The sequence below is a fragment of the Leptodactylus fuscus genome, chromosome 3 (genome assembly GCF_031893055.1).
Source record: "Leptodactylus fuscus isolate aLepFus1 chromosome 3, aLepFus1.hap2, whole genome shotgun sequence".
NCBI classification, from domain to species: Eukaryota; Metazoa; Chordata; class Amphibia; order Anura; family Leptodactylidae; genus Leptodactylus; species Leptodactylus fuscus.
Genome location: NC_134267.1, coordinates 16,538,806 through 16,562,352, shown reverse-complemented (window position 1 = coordinate 16,562,352; position 23,547 = coordinate 16,538,806). Strand labels below are relative to the sequence as shown.

The 23,547-nt window shown below is 43.5% G+C and overlaps 1 protein-coding gene across 1 annotated transcript in view; it reads left to right on the top strand.

The window, feature by feature from the left end:
• USH2A (usherin) overlaps positions 1 to 23,547 on the top strand; it is a 514,207-nt gene that overhangs the window by 410,707 nt on the left and 79,953 nt on the right. The window contains exons 51-58 of the mRNA XM_075267084.1: positions 7,928 to 8,151; positions 8,757 to 8,967; positions 9,901 to 10,098; positions 12,186 to 12,337; positions 13,084 to 13,282; positions 18,921 to 19,028; positions 20,553 to 20,736; positions 22,861 to 23,018. Coding sequence (XP_075123185.1) covers positions 7,928 to 8,151; positions 8,757 to 8,967; positions 9,901 to 10,098; positions 12,186 to 12,337; positions 13,084 to 13,282; positions 18,921 to 19,028; positions 20,553 to 20,736; positions 22,861 to 23,018 — 1,434 coding nt within the window. The remainder of the gene's footprint in view (positions 1 to 7,927; positions 8,152 to 8,756; positions 8,968 to 9,900; positions 10,099 to 12,185; positions 12,338 to 13,083; positions 13,283 to 18,920; positions 19,029 to 20,552; positions 20,737 to 22,860; positions 23,019 to 23,547) is intronic.

The window sequence follows — 23,547 nt, the reverse complement described above, 5'->3', positions numbered from 1 at the left end:
CACTATGGGACATAATACTGTGTGCAGGGGCCACTATGGGACATAATACCATGTGCAGGGGCCACTATGGGACATAATACTGTGTGCAGGGGCCACTATGGGATATAATACCATGTGCAGGGGCCACTATGGGACATAATACCATGTGCAGGGGCCACTATGGGGCATGATAACATGTGCAAGGGCCACTATGGGGCATAATACTGTAAAAATCTGCTGCAAGTCCCGTTTTTTTGTCTGGTGGTTTCAATTAAAAAGAACAGACACCGGGATGGTTCCTATTTAAGTCAATGGGTTCCATTGGTGTCTGGTATTTCAGTGGTCTGTGTGTCCATTGTTCTGGTCCTTCAGAGGACACATGGGCTCACTTGTGAACGTAGCGTAAGGCCTTGTTTTTTGCAGGACTTTTTTTTTATCTCATGTTACTATTTTTGGCAAATAATTGTATATTAATTTATATTTTGAAGGGGGGGGGGGGGGGTTGTGCTTTTTATTATGTTTTCAGCTTTCACCAATCAACAATAAATGTAATAATTGTATAGAGAAGATTTTACACGGCTATGACGATCCCCGTTACGTGTTTTGTAACCATAGTCTAGTCCAGTGGTTCTTCACCTTTTTTGAGGTACCAAACCCACCAGTTCCATAGGCACATTCATCACACCCTTCTTTAGTGATAATTCAAATATGATTTTTTTTCCAAATTCACGACATAAGTATATGTTTTTTTTTACTATATAGTTTGCAATATACGGTGGGACAGATGCTGATGACTTCCAGCGCCAGTATTAGATGGTTGAGAATGGAGGACACTTCCCTACGACAACGGCTCCTTTCAAACTGGTTTTTCCTTCTTAGTCTTGAAATGTCTATAATGTCTACAACAATGTAGAACAATCCAGAATCTGGTCCATAAAAAACTCTTGGATTTTGTGATCACTTTTACTCAATACAATTCCCAGTTGAGGAGCATTGTCAACAAACAAGATGTTTCTTCAGCAAGGTCTTCTCATCTGGTGTCTCCATCGTAGTCCTTCATTGCCTATAGTATATTTAACCCTATAAAGCTTGACACATAACAAAAGCTCTTAGATTTTTCATATAATTTTTCATCAATATTGCTTACATCTACTACTTCCATGTGAGCAGAACTGGCAACAAACAAGATGTTTCTTCAACGTCTTCTGGACTTCTGTTTCCATCATAGTCCTTCCATGCCCATAGTCTTTTTAACCATCTAAAGCTTCACCCATAACAAAAACTCTTGGATTTTGGTATAAATTTTAACCAATACTTGCTGCTCTTCTTACATCTACCACATCCACATGAGCAGAACTGGCAACAAACAAGACGTTTCTTCAACAACGTCTTCGGAACGGCTGCTTCCGTCCTAGTTCCTTAATGCCCATACTATCTAAAACTGGATCCATAAGAAAAACTCTTGGCTTTTCCGATGAGTTTTACATTACCTGCTCTTCTCACATCTGTGATCGCCACACGAGCAGCCCTGGCAAAGCAAGCCAATATGTCCAAAGTCGTGAATATTAGAGCCCGGCTTAATATTCTGTGTAGCTTATCTGCTGCCTGGAAAGCTTATGCCGTTTAATTCTAATGCTCGCTGTAAACCATTGGTTTTACAGATTTATTGAATTAGTAATTCATCAGCCAGCTGTGTTTATACATTCCTTCGCTTCTGTCATGCACATTAAATAATTGTTGGCAGGATTTCATGAAAACAGATTTTTTTTCGTTGCGATACACTTTCTCCTTGACTTTCCTGAGGAAATTTGGATTGACATTAAATGGTGGGATAGAATATCGTTTTGTCGAACGTACACTGTAGTGTCGTAGAATGGGAATGGGCTTGACCAGAAGATCGGAATGGTCTTCTTGACCAAGGTTTTAGAAGAAAAGAAAGGAGTCACTGTGGCGGCCAATATTGTTCGGCATCTCTGGTGACCATATCGATGTGTCCGTCAACACAAAAAAGAACATGGAAGTAGGGAAGTGCGTAGCTATTGGAAGGGCTGAAGGCATAGGGGGGTCTCATAAGAAGACACGCGTATTATAGACGGCACATGATCGATAGGGTGGGGCGCTATTATCGGGGTATAACCTACTGACAGCTGATAAGACCCATGAGACCATGAGAGATGTCAAGTGAATTTGGAAGCCCATGAGCCTATATGATGTGACATTAACATAGATATAGCATAGCAACTCATTTTAGTTGCCTTATGTCTTATGTCTGATGCATCTCATTGGTCAATATTCAACTGGTGTGCTCCTTATAAACCTGAAGTCTGCCACAGGTGCTGGGTGCCAGGGTGGAGTACCACCATATCATTCTGCCTCTACCAGGGAATATAGGTAAATGGTCAATGCACCGAATTGAATAATTGCTATGAGACTTACTGGAATACCCTGTTTCTCCAAAAATTAGCCCTATCTTGAAAATAAGCTCTAGCTTTATTGGATTTTGCAGGGTTTTGGAGTAGCCTTGAAATAGAAGCCCTACTCCAAAAGTAAGTCAGAGCCTCCAGTACTAGGTTATGTCACTGAGAATAGGCAACGGTCCTGGACAAGTGCCCCACTACCTCCGGCCATGGCCACGGTGTGCCTCTCCAGAGTCCCGCCTCCAGCCTCCCAAGTCCACCTTCTGAGTGCCGCCTCTTCTACTGTGGGCCTGGCTACTTACGTGCCCAGACATCAGGTGCTACCGCTTCTCGATCCCACAGATGTAGCCACTCCACTACAGCGGCTTCCCCTTAGCGTAACGGAGAGGAGATAGAGAGGGCACTAGCACCCAATGTAGAGAGAGAGAGCCAGTAAGACCCACTGACACTGCTCCATCAGCTGTGAATACAAGTTATAGTTACTAGCCCTAACCATTTTACAAGATTCATCTGAAGTGAATCAGAAAAGATTGTGATTTGCTACGGTGCCTGAAAAAGACCTACCCCGAAAATAAGCCCTGGCCCTTTTTTTCTCAGAAAAATTAAAGGGCAGATAATCTTTTTTTAAAATTTTTTTATTAAGGTTTGTTATTGCAAGTGATGGGTTAATAAATACACCCATATACACAGTCCAGTCATATTAATGTGACCGCCGCCTACTTTTGATGTCAACGTTAAATAACCAATCGCAGAAGGCACGTGTCATCAGCCATCTGGGTGCACTCATCATTGTGGAAGGCACGATGGATCAACCCAAGTATGCATCTATCCTTGTGGTCCATGTTCACCCCTACATGCAAATTGTTCTTCCTCAGGATGATGGCATCTACCAGCAGGACAATGCCACGTGTCATAAAGCTTGAAGTGTATGTGCGTGGTTCGAGAAGCACCAGGATGAGCTTACCGTACTTCCTTGGCCAGCAAATTCCCCAGACTTGAACCCAATTGAGAATCTGTGGGACCACCCCGATTGGGTTGTTCGCGCCTTGGAAGCTCAACCGCGTAACCTAGCGCAGCTGGCCACGGCACTGGAGTCAGCATGGCTCAACATCCCAGTGAACATCACCACAACATCCCCTCTCTTCCTGCACGTGAGGGGCGTAACTACCGGGGTAGCAGGGGTACGGCCTCAAAATAACGCGGCGTATACGAGACTAACTCCCATTGAAATCAATGGGAGCGTATACAGCGCTCAAAATCTCACACAGCGTATACGTGCCAGGTCACGCGGCACATTACTCCGTGTGAATGCACCCTAAGCGAAGAAAATCCACAGAGAAAAATTCTATGAAAATCGCTGGGACGCCATATAATGAGTGTGTTGTTGGCATTGCTGATCTCCCTGCTCTGGCGTTTCAGCTTCTCTAAGAGCCGCTTGATGCCTAGCTTGCTCAATCCCCCTGAGTTCCGCTTGAGGACAAGTCTGTGACTTCTGGCTACCTTCATAGCTCTCGTTTTTCTTTGAATTTTGCGATTTAGATTTTCTTTTTCTCAGCATGTTTAAAATTGGCAAATGCTTATGCATATGCAAATGCTTTTACACAATAGACTCAGTGTTATCAGAAGCTTAAATAAGCTGCTGGCAAGAGCAGTGTAATATAGTATGTGAACATAAATTCATAACAGTCATGAAGCCATGTCATTTACCAGGATAGAGCCTATGTGTTAATCAAGGTTACAATCTATCTATGTGCCAAATTTCATCCAAATCCATTCAGCCGTTTTTGCATGATTGAGTAACAAACACCCAAACTTTCACATTTATAATATTAGTAGGAGGATAGCGGTACTATATATGTGTGCAGTTTAGTAGGACACCAACATATTCCTCAGCACTTTACAAATCATAGGGTTCATGTACAGGCAAAAAGATACATTACAGAGTAATAAGTCAATTCACAGATAGGAGTGAGAGCCCTGTTTGTAAGAACTTACAATCTACAAAGTAGAAGGAGGTAATACAAGAGGTGGAAGTGCTTATACAGGGGATCATTTTTATAACATAAGATTACAAAAATAAAGCCGCATAAGCCAGACTGGACTTACAAGGTTACAAGTTGGTGGTGGGGGTGTGTGTAAATGGCGTAGGCAGATTACTAAATGTGATAGTTCTCTCTGTCTTTTTAGGATGTGCTGGAAGCTAGGGATGTTCAGGGGAATGTGATTGTCTGGGGTAGAGCATTCCAGGGAACTGTTGCAACTCAGGAGAAGTCTTGGAGACGGGAGTGGGAAGTTCTGATTATAGAGGGTGTTAGTCTCAGGCCACCATTAAGGGTAGGGTTGTAGACAGAGATGATGGGGGAGATATAGGGAGGTGGATGAGGGTGAGAAGTTAAAATTGTGGACAGATGAGCAGGGTAGTGACTGGCACTGTACTGGCTTATAGGCAACGTGGCTTGGATATCTAATATATGATACATAAACCCTATCCTTTGTACTAACGAATCTATGCCTACCGCCGCCCACACGATAACATACAGCACAAATATACATTTTTTTTTTATGCTTCGATTTTGCGCGGAAGAAATAATTGTCGGGTCCTGAACTTATTTTGTGTTTTTTGTTGTGGTTGAGCGAAAAATCCCCCTTCCGATGTTACAGATCAAAGAGTCAAGTGCTGGAGTACATGTGATAAATTAGGCAGGGGTCAGAGGCTACGCCATGCAGCTCCGCACAATTGTCTATCTCCGCATTTGCAGTTCATTCATGCTGAAGTGATGCACTATGGGAATTACGATCAAACTCTGCTCCGCAACATCTGCTCTCCCTAAGTGAGTTAGTGCATGTCAGACATCTTTATGTCAGAATATTTCCGTGATGGATGCAGTCTTCAGAAAATGCTGCATAAAAATCTGGTGCGCCGTTCTGGCTATTAAGTGAAATTACTATTTAAATTAATGGCCCTGTCACAGTTTATCTTTGCAAAGAATGAACGCTGATTAGGGTATTAAGTAATTAGCAATTTATCACGCCGGAACAAGGTTGATAATAATTAAGAAAAAAAAAAAAGTAATGGTTTACTAAAGAAACCAGAAAGGGAGTCATTTTGCGTTAGGCCACCGAAAATCTTGGCTGAAGTTTCCGATTCTGTCACAGATAGAATTTTCCGTAAGGGGATGGAAACGCGTCGTCTACTTTTCTTTTTTTTTTTCTCCTTTCCTGAGCTGCAACAGTTCATTATGAGAATTTTTGTCCGTCTGTCAGAGATTCTTTCCAGCGTCGCGTTTATGAGTTTTTATATTACACGGCTGTTTGCGCAGGATCTGTTTCTTGAAATTTGTCATAAGTGTCATCAGATATGAGGAGAAGACTAATATCGCGGGCTCGAGTGGGCCGTCATCTGGCTGCGTGTCTTAGACGGTGACACTTCGAGGCTCCAACTGTGGTAGAAAAGAATTGAGGGGGGTGTAATAAACAGCGAAATGAGGTTAAAGGGATTTTACGGGACTATCCGATGGACTGCAACAGTCAGAGCATAACTGAAAGCTTCTGGGACCCTATGGGCACCCTTCTTATCTTGTACCATAGAATATTAGTATTTTTTACGCATCGGAGAGAACCCCTTGGGGCCCCGTCAAGAAAAGAGGAACGTAAATCTCATCAATATTTGGTGTGACCTTTGCCCTTTGCCTTCCTTCAGTTCTTCTTGGTATTTGCAGACAGTTTTTGGCCATACTCGGCAGGGAGGTTGTTCCTGCCGCCATCTTGGAGAACTAAGCCCAGATCTTCTGTGGATGTTGCTTTCTCCAATCCGTCTGTCTCTTCCTATCATCCCAGACAGACTGGATGATGTTGAGATCAGGACTATATCTGTGGGGGCCATATTATCATGACCTGCTTGGTCCCCTGATTCCTAGGGTTAAACCTCTTCCCTCTTTTCTGCTAGGAACAGTGTAAGTCACTTCATATTATCCTACCCAGGAATTAACAAAATTCTAAAGTGAAAGGTCCAGCAAGGGCTGTAGTGAAGGTTCTCTCATAAATCTAAAGAAATGTGGAGGTCACATGTCCTTGAAAAATTTTACTTAGGTGTAGTTAAAGGGGTTTTTGGGGCTTAACTATTGATGACTTGTCCTTAGGATAGGTCATCAATATTAGATCACCGAAGGTCCAACACCTGGAAACCCAAATAAGGGCCAGTGGTAATAGGGTAAGTTCAGACAGGGTTTTTTGGACCTGAGGCTGAGGCTGCCTCAGGTTCCGGTCCAAAAGCCGGGTAGCCGTGACTGAAAGCCGGATTTTCCCCAATGAATGGGCCTAGTCCGGAGGAGGCAGTGTCTTCAGGTCAAATCATGAGTAGGGATCGTGTTCGGAAAAGATCGGATTCCGATCGGCGATCGAGAAAATTTCACGATCGCGATCGGAATTCCAAACACGATCTTTTTAGGTGGGATAGAGATCGGTAGTATTTCCCACAATGCTTTGCTTAGCCTTCACACTGAGTATATAGTGTATACTCATTGTGAAGGCTCCGCTGCGGTTCCAGGAATGAATGGAAGCAGCCGGCACACAGCCTTAACCCCCTGCGCATCGGCTGCCTCCATTCATTCTAATGGGAGACTAAAGTAACTTCTCTAGTAGCTACTTACCTCCAGAGATGGCTGCTCCAGTCCCGGTGTTCTTCTTCGCCTCGCTGCCGCTCCACCTCCCAGGTTAGTGTTTAAAGAGCTAGGAAGGCGGAGCTTGTGGCTTACGAGAGTGTGGGCGGGTACAGGGCGGGGGGACGTGACGTCTCCCCTCGCAGTACCCACCCACACTCTCCTAACCCGCCCACACTCTCCTAACCTGGGAGGTGGGGGCAGCGAGGCGAGAAGAACAGCGTGAAGCGGCAGCGAGGCGAAGAGGAACACCGGAGCAGCCATCTCTGCGGGTAAGTGGACACCGGGGGGACTAAGTAGCCAGAGGATTAAAAAAAAATCCTCTGGCTACTTAGTGATTCACTACACAGTGTGGATTCTAACAATTAAAGCAAACGTTCAATTGTTAGATTCCATGCTGTATAGTGAATAGGATTGCTTTAAAAATCCGATCTCCAATTAATAAAAAAAATCCTATTGACTTGCATTGGGATCGAGATCGGGTTCGAATGAAAAATGATCGGAAATCGGATTTTAAAATCGATCCTGAAAAGTCAAGATCGGCTCAACCCTAATCGTGAGGTGACTCAGCCCGAAGAATGAGCACCTCACTTATTCTTCCGGGAGCCGGAAGAAATGGCTCCCGGAAAAAAACTCCTGAGCGGCTCCCATTGATTTCAATGGGAGCCGTCTTTTTGGTCAGGATTTTGAGGCGAATACAGCCCCAAAATCCTGACCAAAATACTCCGTGTGAACTTAACCTTACATTCATCAGTCTCATGGATTTTTCATCTTAGTCCTATTCAAGTGAATGGGACTGAGCAGCAATACCATATAAAGCCATATAAACCCTGCTAATCTATGTATGAGTTGTGGCGGTCTTGTGTTTTGTAGGGATGTCCTGCTGCGGCCAGGACTATGTGAAGGAGTCGGAGACAACCTGCTGCCCGGGGCCTAATGGACAATTTAAAGCACATCTAAAGTTAAATAATGGAATTCCATTAAAATGCTGCGAAACTGAGCAGATTACTGAGGAAGAGGAATGCTGTAAAGGAATTGGATATAATCCAGTGACTCATGTTTGTTCTGACAAGCCATCGACAGAAAGCTTTATCACGGTAATTAAAGAAAGCCACGGCTGCCCACTGCTCGGATAACCCGACTGTCTGCAAGGAGGTTGTAGAAGTTTCCATGATGAGGCCGATGCAGTGGTGGGATACAAAGTAATAGATGAAGTCATGTAATACGAGAGATTGGGAGATATGTAATAAATTAAATCTATCTCCTATCTATCTATCTATCTATCTATCTATCTATCTATCTATCTATCTATCTATTATCTATCTATCTCCTATCTATCTATCTATCTATCTATCTCCTATCTATCTATCTGTCTATCTATCTATTATCTATCTATCTATCTATCTATCTATCTATCTATCTATCATATCTATATCTATCTATCTATCTATCTATCTATCTATCTCCTATCTATCTATCTATTTATCCATTTCATATCTATCTATCTATCTATCTATCTATCTATCTATCTATCTATCTTAAAATGGAGCCCATTGGGTCTGTTACTGATAGATGTGAACAGAGCTTTATTTGATATTTACTTGTTTTATGTCATTGGCTGCTTTTTATCCATTTAGTCATTTATGATGGAATATGACTATTATTTCTTTCATATTTTATGTTTTTCCATGTTGTATCTCAGGGGTTAAGCTGCGGTCCTTCTGTTCTGTGCCCCATCTCATTGGCGGATACGGCATATTGTGGACAATGCCATTTTAACGCCACCTCCGATTCCTGTTTTCTGACAACCGGTGTAATAAGCCATAACGGTTCGGTGGTGGAAGGCGAGAACAAGTGTTGGATGAATGAGGAAATCGTTTACACCGGAGGGGCAGACCAATATTATTTTGCTGGTAAAAAAAAAAAATAATAATAATAAAAATGTTTTCAGTGCCCGGCTAATGTTAAAAAAAATTATAATAAATTTGAGCACAATTTTTCACACTTCTTTGGGTAATCTGGAGTGCCAATATATGGGCTACCTATAGACCACAGCCATAAGAGAACTGCCCTGTTCTTAGAGGAGATTTAAAGATCAGGACTGCTATCTTCCTAAAACAGCGCCACACTTATTCAAAGGTTGTGTGTGGTATTACAGATCCTCCCAATTCACTTCAGACACAGCCCATTGATGGGTTAGCCTTTTTTTGGTCCCAGACAAATGGGTTGTCTATGGGGAGGCATTGAGTATGTGTATATAGTTCCCATTGCTTTCTGTGAAGTGACCCCGCATATATAAACCACAACAATTACACTTTTATGGCCGATTTATAAAAGTTTAATAATGCCTCTTTGTGCTACATCACCAAAAAAGCGCACCCATCAACCTACATGACATGTTTGTTAGTAAAAGAATATGCAAATAAGTCATCCTTGGTGGAAAAAGAAAAACTAACTCCAGCGCCACCTTTTGGAAGGTAGATCCCTAAAGATCAATGCCTGGTTTTCCAGAAACTTAGTGACATGATCAGGGATTAAGGTCAAAGAAGATTACCTCTCCAAATTTATATGTACATCATGGTCAGTATTGTCCTATAAGGAATTGTTTGGTCTTAGGTCAATATCAGGTAGTTGAACTAAAGCAAAAGTTGACCCTATGGTTAAAACGTAACCATTAATAATGATTCCTCTCCATGTATTAGTTACATCTGCTCCCATCTTTGCAACAGATAGTTTATACAGTAGCTTGCAATGACTGTCAAGTCTCCCCAATTTGTAGGAATATTGGGTTCCACCAGACCCGCACAGAGATATGTTTTCATATGAAATACTCTTGTTCTTTATAGATCATGGTCTAAACCCGTTTACAACCTATGAGTATCGGATATCAACCTGGAATGGTTTTGGCTACAGTTTCAGTAATGTGAGCAGAGTCACTACCTATCAGGATATACCAGAAGGACTCGGCCCCCCAAGATGGACTGTAGCGGAGAATCATGAAGGAGTGATTGTACTGAGCTGGCAGGAACCCAGGAAGCTGAATGGTATATATGATGCTTCACATTACGAGTTACAGTTTGCAGTGTTGTTAAAATAATCTAATCTGTATTTTTCAAGTAAATAAATATTTAGCTGCTGTCTGGACTCATAGAGAGAGCCTGTGAGTCCTGCTTCTCCCTCCTACTCATAGAGAGAGCCTGTGAGTCCTGATTCTCCCCCTACTCAGAGAGAGCCTGTGAGTCCTGCTTCTCCCGCTACTCATAGAGAGCCTGTGAGTCCTGATTCTCCCCCTACTTAGAGAGAGCCTGTGAGTCCTGCTTCTCCCCCTACTCATAGAGAGAGACTGTGAGTCCTGCTTCTCCCCCTACTCATAGAGAGCCTGTGAGTCCTGCTTTTCCCCCCTACTCATAGAGAGCCTGTGAGTCCTGCTTCTCCCCCTACTCATAGAGAAAGCCTGTGAGTCCTGCTTCTCCCCCTACTCATAGAGAGAGCCTGTGAGTCCTGCTTCTCCCCCTACTCATAGAGAAAGCCTGTGAGTCCTGCTTCTCCCCCCTACTCATAGAGAGCCTGTGAGTCCTGCTTCTACCCCTACTCATAGAGAGCCTGTGAGTCCTGCTTCTGCCCCTACTCATAGAGAGAGACTGTGAGTCCAGCTTCTCCCCCTACTCATAGAGAGCCTGTGAGTCCTGCTTCTCCTCCTACTCATAGAGAAAGCCTGTGAGTCCTGCTTCTCCCCCCTACTCATAAAGAGCCTGTGAGTCCTGCTTCTACCCCTACTCATAGAGAGCCTGTGAGTCCTGATTCTCCCCCTACTTAGAGAGAGCCTGTGAGTCCTGCTTCTCCCCCTACTCATAGAGAGCCTGTGAGTCCTGCTTCTCCCCCCTACTCATAGAGAGCCTGTGAGTCCTGCTTCTCCCCCTACTCATAGAGAAAGCCTGTGAGTCCTGCTTCTCCCCCTACTCATAGAGAGAGCCTGTGAGTCCTGCTTCTCCCCCTACTCATAGAGAAAGCCTGTGAGTCCTGCTTCTCCCCCCTACTCATAGAGAGCCTGTGAGTCCTGCTTCTACCCCTACTCATAGAGAGCCTGTGAGTCCTGCTTCTGCCCCTACTCATAGAAAGCCTGTTAGTCCTGCTTCTCCCCACTACTCATAGAGAAAGCCTGTGAGTCCTGCTTCTCCCCCCTACTCATAAAGAGCCTGTGAGTCCTGCTTCTACCCCTACTCATAGAGAGCCTGTGAGTCCTGATTCTCCCCCTACTCATAGAGAGCATGTGAGTCCTGCTTCTCCCCCTACTCATAGAGAGAGCCTGTGAGTCCTGCTTCTCCTCCTACTCATAGAGAGAGCCTGTGAGTCCTGCTTCTCCCCCTACTCATAGAGAGAGCCTGTGAGTCCTGCTTCTCCCCCTACTCATAGAGAGAGCCTGTGTGTCCTGCTTCTCCACCCTACTCATAGAGAGAGCCTGTGAGTCCTGCTTCTCCCCCTACTCATAGAGAGAGCCTGTGAGTCCTGCTTCTCCCCCTACTCATAGAGAGCCTGTGAGTCCTGCTTCTCCCCCTACTCATAGAGAGAGCCTGTGAGTCCTGCTTCTCCCCCTACTCATAGAGAGAGCCTGTGAGGCCTATTAGCAACTTGCAGACCATAAAATCAATACGGTCGTGTAAGACCAGCCAAAGCCTGTAAATCCTGCTCCCCTCACTCACTGATACTTACATTATTCTTTCACTCATAGTGTAATGAGCCCCCTCACCAACCTGGACCACCAGTTAATCCTTGACTGCCCAATACCACATCGATACTGGAATTAACCCACTCACTAATACAAACTCCTTCACTTTCCTAGAACACCAGGGATTCTGCTGACATGGGCCATCAGGAATATAGACATTAGCCCCTTCACTGTCATAGACCACCAGTGATGTAGACAATAACCTTACTGTGATGGATTTGATGACTTCTGCTGTATGTGGCTGTAGGTCTAGCTCCCAAAACTAGAATTGAGGCCCACACCAAAATTTTTCTCTAAGAACCTCCACCAATGTTAATCCTGCATGTAACCAATGGTTTCAATTATGCAGAAAGATTCTGAAAAGTTGTACGTTTTACAATAACCCTGAATGTGCTCTTACTCCAGGTATCGTTTCTTATGTACTTCTACGTGATGGAGTCGAACGGTTTAAAGGGACTGAGAAACATTTTGAAGATCAGGGTGGGATACAGCCATATAATGAGTACACGTACCAGCTGAGGGCATGTACTGTAGCCGGGTGTTCACATAGTGCTAAGGTAGGCTAACATGATTACCTGAACCGATGGAATGAAAAGACACAGATTTTGTAACAAAAATAGATAGATAGATAGATAGATAGGAGATAGATAGATAGATAGATAGATAGATAGATAGATAGATAGATGATAGATGGATAGGAGATAGATAGATAGATAGATAGATAGATAGATAGATAGATAGATAGATAGAAGCAATAGATAGATAGATAGATAGAAGCAATAGATAGATAGATAGATAGATAGATAGATAGGAGAGAGATAGCTAGATAGATAGATAGGAGATAGATAGATAGATAGATATGAGATAGATAGATAGATGATAGATAGATAGATAGATAGATAGATAGATAGATAGATAGATAGATAGATAGGAGAGAGAGATAGATAGATAGATGGATAGATAGATAGATAGATAGATAGATAGATAGATAGATAGATAGATAGATAGATAGATAGATAGATAGATAGATAGGGACAAGCATATCCAAAGTTAGATTATACCATAAATTAGAGGTTGTTATAAAATGTTGCTTGGAGTGCTGCAAAATCTGTTTGGTTTTTTTTTTGGATGGATACATAGATAGATAGATAGATAGATAGATAGATAGATAGATAGATAGATAGATAGATAGATAGATAGATAGATATGAGATAGATGCAAGTTATTAGCTAGATATGATACAGATATATTCGATAGATAAATAGGATTATTTACTAATATCTATCCATGTTTTGTGTTTAAGGTGACTGCGGCCATTAAACAAGGAGTCCCGGAGAATCTCTCTCCTCCTGTTATTGTCACAGTGAACTCTACGGCTTTACATCTTAGCTGGACAACCCCCAAAAAGCCGAATGGTAAAATCAGAGAATATCAGATTCACCAGGTTGGAAAAGGAGTTGTCTATGTGAACAGCACAGGAAAGAAGCAGTATACTGTGTCAGGTATGCTCAGGGTGCCTATGTTGACAATCAGATGTTACCAGTTGGGGGGCGTGTCCCTGTACACTCTGACACTGTCCAATCAGTGCTCTAAGTAACAGACTGTTCAAGGACACACCCCTTTGAGAAAAGAAATGCTAACGCCCACTTTATCATTTTATTGACACATTTTTAGGAGGAGTAATGGAGGAACAGCACACTAGAGAGTGATAGGACAATATGCCCCAGGGTTGTTATCTCAGGGAGGATACACATCTCTATTATCACACCTGTTACTTGTTGTCCTCTAAGTCGTTTCAGTCCGGTATGTCCCATCACTAAGGAGAGACTCAGGACCTCCCAATACATGAAGTTATGTCTATTTTATCCCATAAATGTTGCGTGTGAATTGTGGTGAATGCGCTTATAGACCCCTATAGATGTCATAACCAGCATGGAGTAACAGAAGACGGAAGTCCTGAGATAAATATTCTGAGGTGATCTCTGTGCTGGGAGTACACGGAGGCCTCCTCTGCTAGCTCGCCACGCTCAATGCATCTGGGAGCGCTCGGTCGGTGACCATCATCGTCTCAGATTCTATAATGCAAACAGCACATGGCAGCTTGTCAATAGCCCAGCTTTTATATAATTTATTACAGGATACTTCCACTACAATCTGCTTCACCTTGTCTTACTATTATCTTACAAATCAGACGGACCAGAGGGAGATACATTTTTGGAAACACAGCAGAGGTTATCGTTCCTGTAACCTTTTAATGTGGCACCAAGGTGGTGTAGTAGATAACACTAATGTCTGGGGTTGAGGGCACTTTCCGTAAATGTGGACCTTCTGATGAGTGGTAGAAATATAATATCACTAGGGTTGAGCCGATCTTGAGATTTCAGGATCGATTTTAAAATCCGATTTCCGATCATTTTCCAGCCAATCCCGATTGCAATCATGAAATTTTCTCAATCGCCGATCGGTATCCGATCTTTCCCAATCGCTCAACCCTAGTCAATGCTTCTCTATGGGAAAAGTCACTTTTAGTGTTGAACCGATCTTGAGATTTCAAAATCCAACTTCCGATCAATTTCCAGCCGATCCTGATCATGAAATTTGCAATCCGATCTTTCCCGATCCTGATCACGCAACCCTAAGTATCACATGACAGCCATTCAGATGACTGGTCGACGCGTTGACTTGGAATCCTTTAGAGATGAAGCTTCTCTGCAGTGAGTGTTCATCCTGATTCATAGGAAAGGTCTCTTCGGACACTGGCGATGAGGTAGACCTGTTGGATTTCCATTGATTTGATGTTGAGCTAAGTCAGGGAATGGTGTCTAAGGGATTTTAAGCTCTTCAGTCTAGATTCCCTGCGAGAAGATAAGGACTTTCCAATAGGATACCCTCATGTTGCTAACCATAGGTGGAGAGGAGACATTGGTTTATGTGTCAGATGGGCAGAGGTCAGGGAAGGCAGAGTTTGATCACAGTGGTAGATGTCAATGGTCAAGATAGGCAGCAGACGAGAAGACTTGGTCAAGTAAGCTTGGTCAATGTCAAGAGTAGCTGGAGAAATGTTCACCTTAGCAAACTACTGAGACCTAATGGACCATGTTACTCATGTTGTTCAAGTCCAGAGCAATGGAGGATGGTCTTTTATAATGCCCTGGTCAGGAAGCCACCCATTCAAAAGGTACGAGCCCTGGAAGATTATACGTGATTTAGCTCTGATTCTACATGTGGGCAGGAACCTTTATAGAAATATATAAAGCCCTTAACCCTTTCAACACTCATCGCCGTTATAGTACGGCACTGTAAGCTGTGCATTACTTCCAGTACTCAGCTGTGTTATACAACCGAGGTCCGGAACCAGCTACTGGAGTTGAAAGATACTCCATCGGATTAACCCCCTGGATGTGGTGATCAATAACGATCACAGCAACCACGGAGTTTGGGGGCAAGATCACCCCCGTCATCCCTCGGACCCCCCATGGGTTCCGTCAGGTTGCAAGGGGAACTAATGTGCGATGTTCTATAACACTATTTGGATACTAGTGGATCTGAGATCCCAGCTTCAAGTTCCCGTGTGAGACATGTAAAAAGTAAAAAAAAAAAAAAAAAAAAAAACACATAATAAAAACACACAAAAATAAATAAAAAGTTTTAAAAAACACCCATCTTCATATTTAAAAAAATATACAATGCAAGCAAAAAAATAAACAAACATATTAGCTATCCCCATGGCTTTTAGGGGTGAACCCAGGGGGTCCATGCTGGTTCCAACACCGGATTAAGTGATCAGAACCACTCGGTCCCCAAATTGGTTCACCTCCTCCCTCTCTCTATAGGACCTGGCAATCTATGGTAAAAGTGTGAACATGGAGAGGAGGAAAGAGGCATAGCGACTCAGCAGCCAGGCGCTGGTGTCGATCATGCCTAAAATCCTTCAAGTATTCAAAGGCTGCCTGTAGAACCCCTGTGCTAGGTGCCTGAGCAATAACGTACCTTGAACCTTTTAAAGAAGTCATTGTCAGTGACTCAGTGTATTATTCTGTCTGTCTCCCTGTTACCTGATCCCAGATCTCTTTATCAACTCTGATCGTACCCTAACTGCCCTGACCTGTGCATGGACTCTGACTCTGATACTACACGTAGACTGATTTTAATACCTATCAATCTATATCTAAATACTTATATCTAAATATCTAATAATATCTATCTCCTATCTATCTATCTATCTATCTATCTATCTATCTATCTGTCTGTCTGTCTGTCTGTCTGTCTGTCTGTCTGTCTGTCTGTCTGTCTATCTATCTATCTATCTATCTGTTTGTCTATCTTCTGTCTCCCGTCTTCCTATGTACTTTATATATACTTTCTATTCTCTTATACTTAGCTATTTTTGACCTGTTGCCAAGCTTTGATCCATTTCCTCCATCCCGGCTCAGTGAAGAGTTCTACCTAAATCCTATTATCTCTTCTTATTTCGTCTGTCTCACACTCATCACTCTCCATTGTTTTCGGGTTCTCTGGAAGTCTCGTCCACATGAAGTAGTGGGTCATAAATCGGGGCCTGTCCCGCACCTCTGTTGTGTGCGTCTTCTTCCTCTAATTGATTTATCTTACTTTAGAGTGCTTGTGTGGGGCTTGTGATTTAGTGTCTGGGCTTTGGCAGAAATGTGACTGTCACTAATTGGTGCCTGTTTTTGTCCTGGAAGGAAATGCTGCGCTTTGCAAATGGGTTCAGAGAGTCTCCTCAACCGGCGGTAGCTCTCCCCGAAGGTCACGCAAAGAAAGCATCCATAGTACTAAGCACCTTGAAATGGGGAAAGCGGCATTCTAATCATAGGACGATTCCAGGCTGATTTGGCAGCCGCGTCGCTTTGTGTTGCTTTCCGGCGGCTAATTTACGGTCTGACGTTTACCTTTCGACATTACTCCTGCTGCGCGGTTCTCACATTATACAGTTTACATTTATCGAACTACCGAGCTGAGCAGATTTATAGTTATTGGTAAATGCAGGAGGGGTCACACGGATTGAGGGGCTTTTAGGAAACTCATTTAGTAGGCCACGTATAGAATTAAGGGGTCAAATTCTATTGAACTAGGTAACATTGGACGGAGAATGCTCGAGGTTATTATTGCCAACAATAATGTTAACTGAGACTCCCAACTGTACGACAAACGGAAAAAGTGTCCCACCAGTAGCTTCACATAGGTGTCAAAAATAAGTTACCATCATGGGCGGAAGGAGGCCATTGGGTCTTCTCAACTAGGTGTCAAAAATAAGGTACCATCATGGGCGGAAGGAGGCCATCGGGTCTTCTCAACTAGGTGTCAAAAATAAGGTACCATCATGGGCGGAAGGAGGCCATCCGGTCTTCTCAACTAGGTGTCAAAAATAAGGTACCATCATGGGCGGAAGGAGGTCATCAAGTCTTCTCAACTAGGTGTCAAAAATAAGGTACCATCATGGGCGGAAGGAGGCCATCCGGTCTTCTCAACTAGGTGTCAAAAATAAGGTACCATCATGGGTGGAAGGAGGCCATCAAGTCTTCTCAACTAGGTGTCAAAAATAAGGTACCATCATGGGCAGAAGGCGGCCATCGGGTCTTCTCAACTAGGTGTCAAAAATAAGGTACCATCATGGGCGGAAGGAGGCCATTGGGTCTTTTCAACTAGGTGTCAAAAATAAGGTACCATCATGGGTGGAAGGAGGCCACTGGGTGTCCTCAACTGCTGCACCTCCTAGTTGACCATACACTGGAGATAAAGTCATCCAAAACCAATAATTTTGGTAGAATCGGTCAACACCTTCAAGGGCATGGTAAGGGCCTAGCAACTGTCCATGAACAGCAGATGTTGGACGGCAGGAGTAGGCATGTTGGATTTCGGTATGTTTTCTGCAGGATATTAACTGCTGTCAGAGATGTGATGTTGGTTTTATTTCCCTCTCCATGTTAAGGTACACGTGCATACTCAGCCAATTGTGTATAATTTATGGGGAAATGAAAAGTAATAACCTCCAATAAAGTGATTGTGTTATTGTCATATGGACCCACTAAGTCACTGAATGGATTTAAGTTTGGTTTAGTCCTAAAAACATTGTCTATTTGGTGCCCTGGTATTTAACCTTTAGGGGATCTGCTGGGAAGCTACTAGGTCAGTACTCCTTGGACTAGTCTCCATTCAGTGATAGGTGACTCAGGCTGGTCGAGAGGCACCAACAGACATGACCAAAAGGATAAGCAGAGAGGTGGTCAGTGGACAGGCCGAGGTCAGGGCAAGCAGAGTCTGTGCATAACCAGACTCCAGGCAGAGGTCAAGACAGGTGGCACAGAGACAATATGGTAATCAGGCAGAGGTCAGGACAGATGGCACAGAGTCAATATGGTAATCAGGCAGAGGTCAGGACAAGAGGAACAAGTACAGAGTCAGATAACACAAGCACAAGTCAAACATGGGTACCACGGACAGTACCTTTACAGGACACTAGATATCCATGAGGTATCTAACAAGGGGTGTATGGTGATTGGTGCACACTGTCTATTAATTTACTTGACATATTACATATAAGTTCTACAATCAGCAGATGACATTCCTTTTACTATGTATAGTTTGGTCATCGCTGTCATAGGTTGTTTACATAGTCACACAAATGTCTCATTCATGGCTGGTTACTATTTAAAGGGGCTCTATCACTGGGAAAAGTCATTTTTAACTAATCACATCCTTGCATAGGCTTTAGATAGTCTATTCCACACCTACCTTTAGTATGTAGATTGCCTCAGTGGTTTCTGAAGTCCGTTTTTATTCATATGCTAATGAGCTTCCAGCCAGCACAGGAAGTTCCCAGCAGCACTCGTCTCTCCTATTATCTCCTATGTGTGTGAGGTAAACAGGAAGCTGAGTCATCATCAGCAGCAGCAGCCTCCCATAGAAACAATGTATCGTGCACCAGTCTAATTAGCATATGAATAAAAACTGACTTATTCAGAAACCACTGAGGCCATCTACATACTATAGGTAGGTGTGGAATAGACTTTCTAAACCCTATGCAAGGATGTGATTAGTTAAAAATGACTTTTCCCAGTGATAACGCCACTTTAAGAGAATATTTTTTTCCTTATTTTTTTCTTAATTTAATTCCTCTAGGTCTTCAGCCATATACGAAATACCTCTTCTTCCTCACCATCTGTACTTCAGTAGGATGCAACAGCAGTGGTATGGCCTCAGGGTGCACATCACAAGCCCCTCCTCAAGGTAAGGCGTTGGGCCTTATTCATATGGCTCTTATGTCCTTTTTATGGGGTGTCTATGACGGCCACATCTCATATCTAATAACCTAAGGTATCAGCGTCACGGGGATCGATGGAGTTGTAAGTTTATGTTATTATACCCACCGGGGCTGGATTTGAGGCAATGGTATGATCCCCATAATATAGCCCTATAACAACCATCTAAATGTGGCTTTAAGACGAACCCCAGCATTAAGGTCCATGCTAGGTGGCTCCATCTGGAAACTTATAGTAGTTATGTCATCCTAGTATTTCCATTCATGTCTTCCTATTGTTCCAAATTTGGGCACTGGAAGGTAAATGTAGTGTTACATGGATGCCCAAGTCTGTTCTGATATAGGGAACGGTGCAATGAAACCGGGTGATATCAGATATCGACAGGGGCTGATGCTCCGGGAGGAGACAACCCTTTTAAGGGTATGTTCACATCTGCATTGAATCTGTGTCCAGACAGCATTTTGTGCATTCGTGAGACAGGTACCATTACATATGGACCCCGTTACATATTTGCACTGAATTTTCAGAGACAATCCAAAAAATTCTGCCAGTAAAAGAGCAAGGGTTATGAAAAAAACATGTTGCGTTATTGCGTTACATGACTGCATTTATTATTTATTTCTGATATTTCTTTCCATTCTATTCTCTATTCTACACGTCGTCGGTGCCATTATTGCATGCATTTATATTTTTGTATGTATTTTTTTATGTTAATATTATGGTGTAAATTTGCAGTATATTGTGCTATTGTAGAGCTTGAAAACATAAAAAAAACACCAGAATGTTATCCCAGAACTCTTAAAGGGAATGTGCCAGAAAATGACCTGTTTTAAAGAGGACCTTTCATGAGTTGGGGCACACGCGGTTTTCTATACCGCTGGAAAGCTGACACGGTTGACTTTCACGATCTGTGCCTCGGGTGAAGAGCTGTCGGTGCCGGTACCGTAGCTCTTCACAGTCAGAAGGGCGTTGCTGACAGTCCGTCAGGAACGCCCTTCTGCACAGCAGCGCCTATTACGTACGCCCGGTCTCACAGTACAGCGCTATAGGACGTTCCTAACTGACTGTACTTATGGTACCGGCACCGATAGCTCTTCACCCGGGGCACAGATCGTGAAAGCCATCACTGCGCTGAATTCAGTCTATTGCTGCTTCTGGCCATTACTATGCTGTAAAGCAGATCACTAAATGCTGTTAAGAGAGCGGAGGAGAAGCTCAGGCAAGATGGCCGCCCCATAATCACGTACGGAAAATAGAATTAGAAAATACCTGTAGTTTTTTTTTCCTCTAGTGTAACAGAAATATGTCAATCCAGCACTTACCCCCAGGAGGCCAGAAGGCAGATTTTAGGTTTCTCAAGGGGTCCCGTCCATGGGCGTCCATCCTAATAGGTCACCTGTCCTATCCGTAACGTCTTAACCCTTTAGTGGTCGCCATAAGGCATATAAATAAGAGGAAAGTAACGGCGTCTCCTGCTCTTTTTACGGTCTAGGAGTTTGGCAGGATCCTCGCCACGTCACAATCAATTCATCAGCGCTGGAACTATATTGGAGGGAACCGGAGAAGCCCAATGGGATGATTTCTGAGTATAGACTGATACGGAACGGGGCAGTCATTTCCACAAGAAGTGGTGAATATCTGAATTTCACTGACGCTGGCCTCCAGCCCAACAGCAGGTAATGTTTAAGGCTGATCTATATTAAGCTTTCAGGCCATGATTCACAATGATATTGTATCTGGGGTGTGGGACAAACAAGACTTTTACTTCCTCTTTTAAAAAGGGAAAAATCGTTATCGCTTAATCATTAAAAGACATTGACAAAATCCCCGGCAGGACTTTTGTCATTGCACATATTGAAGAGACGGGTATTGACTGCCGGTTACTTTCCCTGCAATTCAGAAATAAAAGGAGGAGATCATCCATAAAAAGGCAGAAAGGAGTCGAGAATAAAAAGTTTAGACGCTATTTAAAGGATGAAAAAAATCCCCGTTGTATATGTATTTAAAGGGGCGGCGCAATGTGTAAAGATAATAGTCAACATCTGCCATTGTCACATAGATTATTGGTATGTTTAGGTGTATACAACTGTCTGCCATAACATTAAAACCACTGACAGGTGAATTGTCAAGGGTCGGATATATTAGGGGGCAAGTGAATGGTCATGTCCTGATGTTGGAAGCAGAAAAAATGGAGGGCCTGAGCTCCAATGCAAAAGCTGCAATGGTATCCCTAAAATACTGTGTGCCATATAGAATAATAGAAGGATTTTAGGGGCACCCTCAGGTTACAGGGCCCAGTAGCAATTGCTTCCTCTGCACTCCCCGACAGCTAACGCCCCTCTGCATCTGAACGACTTTGACAAGGGCCAAGTTGCAATGGCTAAATGATCCAGTTGGAGCATGTCCAAAATGGTAGGTGTTATGGGGTGCAGCCTTGTTCCATTCCAGTGCGCAATATTATGCCCCATAGTGGCCCCTGCACATAGCATTGTGTCCCACTGTGGACACCCATGAACAATTATTATACTCTGGGCTCTTTTCTGGCCCCAGAGTATAATAATCGGAGACCGGGAAGGGGGGGGGGAGGAACAACATAAAAAACTGTTACTTACCTATCTCCGGCTCCGCTGCAGTCCTCGGTGGTGTCGGCCATCTTCAATGACATCCGGGATGTTGCACAACTAGGCCCGAAGCCTGTCTGGAGAGGTAAGTAACACTATTTTTTATCTTCGCTTACCTGTCCCGGGCCTCCGATCTTATACTCGGGGGTCTGAAAAGACCCCCGAGTATAATAATAGTGTTTGTGGGGCCCGCGGCGTCACTTACCGATCCCAGCCCCTGCCAGGATCGGTAAGTAAATAGGGCCCTTTACCGGCTGAAGTAACTCCAGTTGGTAATGGCCTATTTAAAAAAACAAAACAAAACACAGCGGTAGCGGCTTTCTCCGGGCCCCTGATGTCCCGGGCCCTGTGGCAGCCGCTACCCTAGTGGTTCTATAGTTGCAGAGCAGTCAGAGTGCCCATGTTGGCCCCTGACCATCAAAGTGTCTAAAATTGGTGCATGGCTGGGCCATATCGAGAGCTGCAGAACATTTCATTACATATAGAACGTAAAGGGATTGTCCAAGAATTTATTTTTTATGGCCTATCCTACCGGCCCTTGTACAGTTCAATTATTCAGGGGCCCCTTCCGATACCTGTACTATACACAGCACAGAGCCAGTAGCCACTACGGCAGCTCAAGACAATTTTGACTACTTTCATCCATATGACCAGCGTTTTTTTCCAGATGGTTAAGTCTTCTGTTTGTCTCTTCAGGAGTCTTTCTACTTTGTTATCTTCTTTTCTCTATCACCTTCTCTTAAAGGGGTCCTACACTCTAGGCAAGGGTTAAAATTGTCCCTTGACAATTCACTGATCACAACATGATCGGCTGTAATCTAAGAGTAAACCAAGCAGTAAGTGTTCTCTTTCCCTGCAGCACCACCACAGGTGAAATGAAGTATTACACAGTGTCCATTCAGATGAATGGGTGGTCTGGTTAACGCAGGACAGGACAGTCCTCCAGAGCCATCGACCATATTTGTAACCACTCTACAATCTGGCCAGGACATGAAGAACCTGAATAGAGGAAGCAGACGCCTCTACTAACTCAGAAGTTACCAAATGGGTGCATGAAATGGACAAGCCCGTTATTGTATTGCTATAGGATGAAGCTTCAGTCTGGTCTCTTGTGGTGGAAGTGATACATTAGATGTCTAATACTATTATTTTACATATCATTTTTTGTGTATTGTCTAGTTATTTCTACCAGCTGGAGGCCCGAAATGAAGCGGGGATCAACATCAGCCGTGTCTATGTGGTAGATACTCCTCTCCAAACTCCACAGAAGATCCCTGTGCCATATAACATCACCGTCCTGGGACCGTACACGGTGTTCCTGGCTTGGGACGATCCAGGTATATTTCTTTATAATATATTATACATTATAGGCAGGTTATTATTTACATCATATCATAAAAATATCATAAGGATGTGATGGAAAGAGGAGAGGAAACTTAGTCAGCCTGATATCCACTTCACTCATCTCTATATTGTAGGAGTGAGGAAAGGGGCTTAGAGGGGCCATCATGCAGAGCGGTATATAATATTTACATTATGGGATATCCAGTCTTATAATCGCCATGCAGCACCATCTCTTCTTTCCTGGGTGGTATATAATACAGTAATGGGATGTCCAGTCTTATCATTGCCATGGGGCATCATCTCTTCTTTGCAGGGTGGTATATAATATATACATTAAAGGAGGTTCAGTTCTACCTCCGCCATGTGGCACCATTAGGGTTGAGCCGATCTTGAGATTTCAGGATCGATTTCAAAAGCCGATTTGCGATCGTTTTCCAATCGATCGCGATCGTGAAATTTGTTCGATCGCCGATAGGGATTCAATCTTTACCGATCCTGATCACTCAACCCTAGGCGCCATCT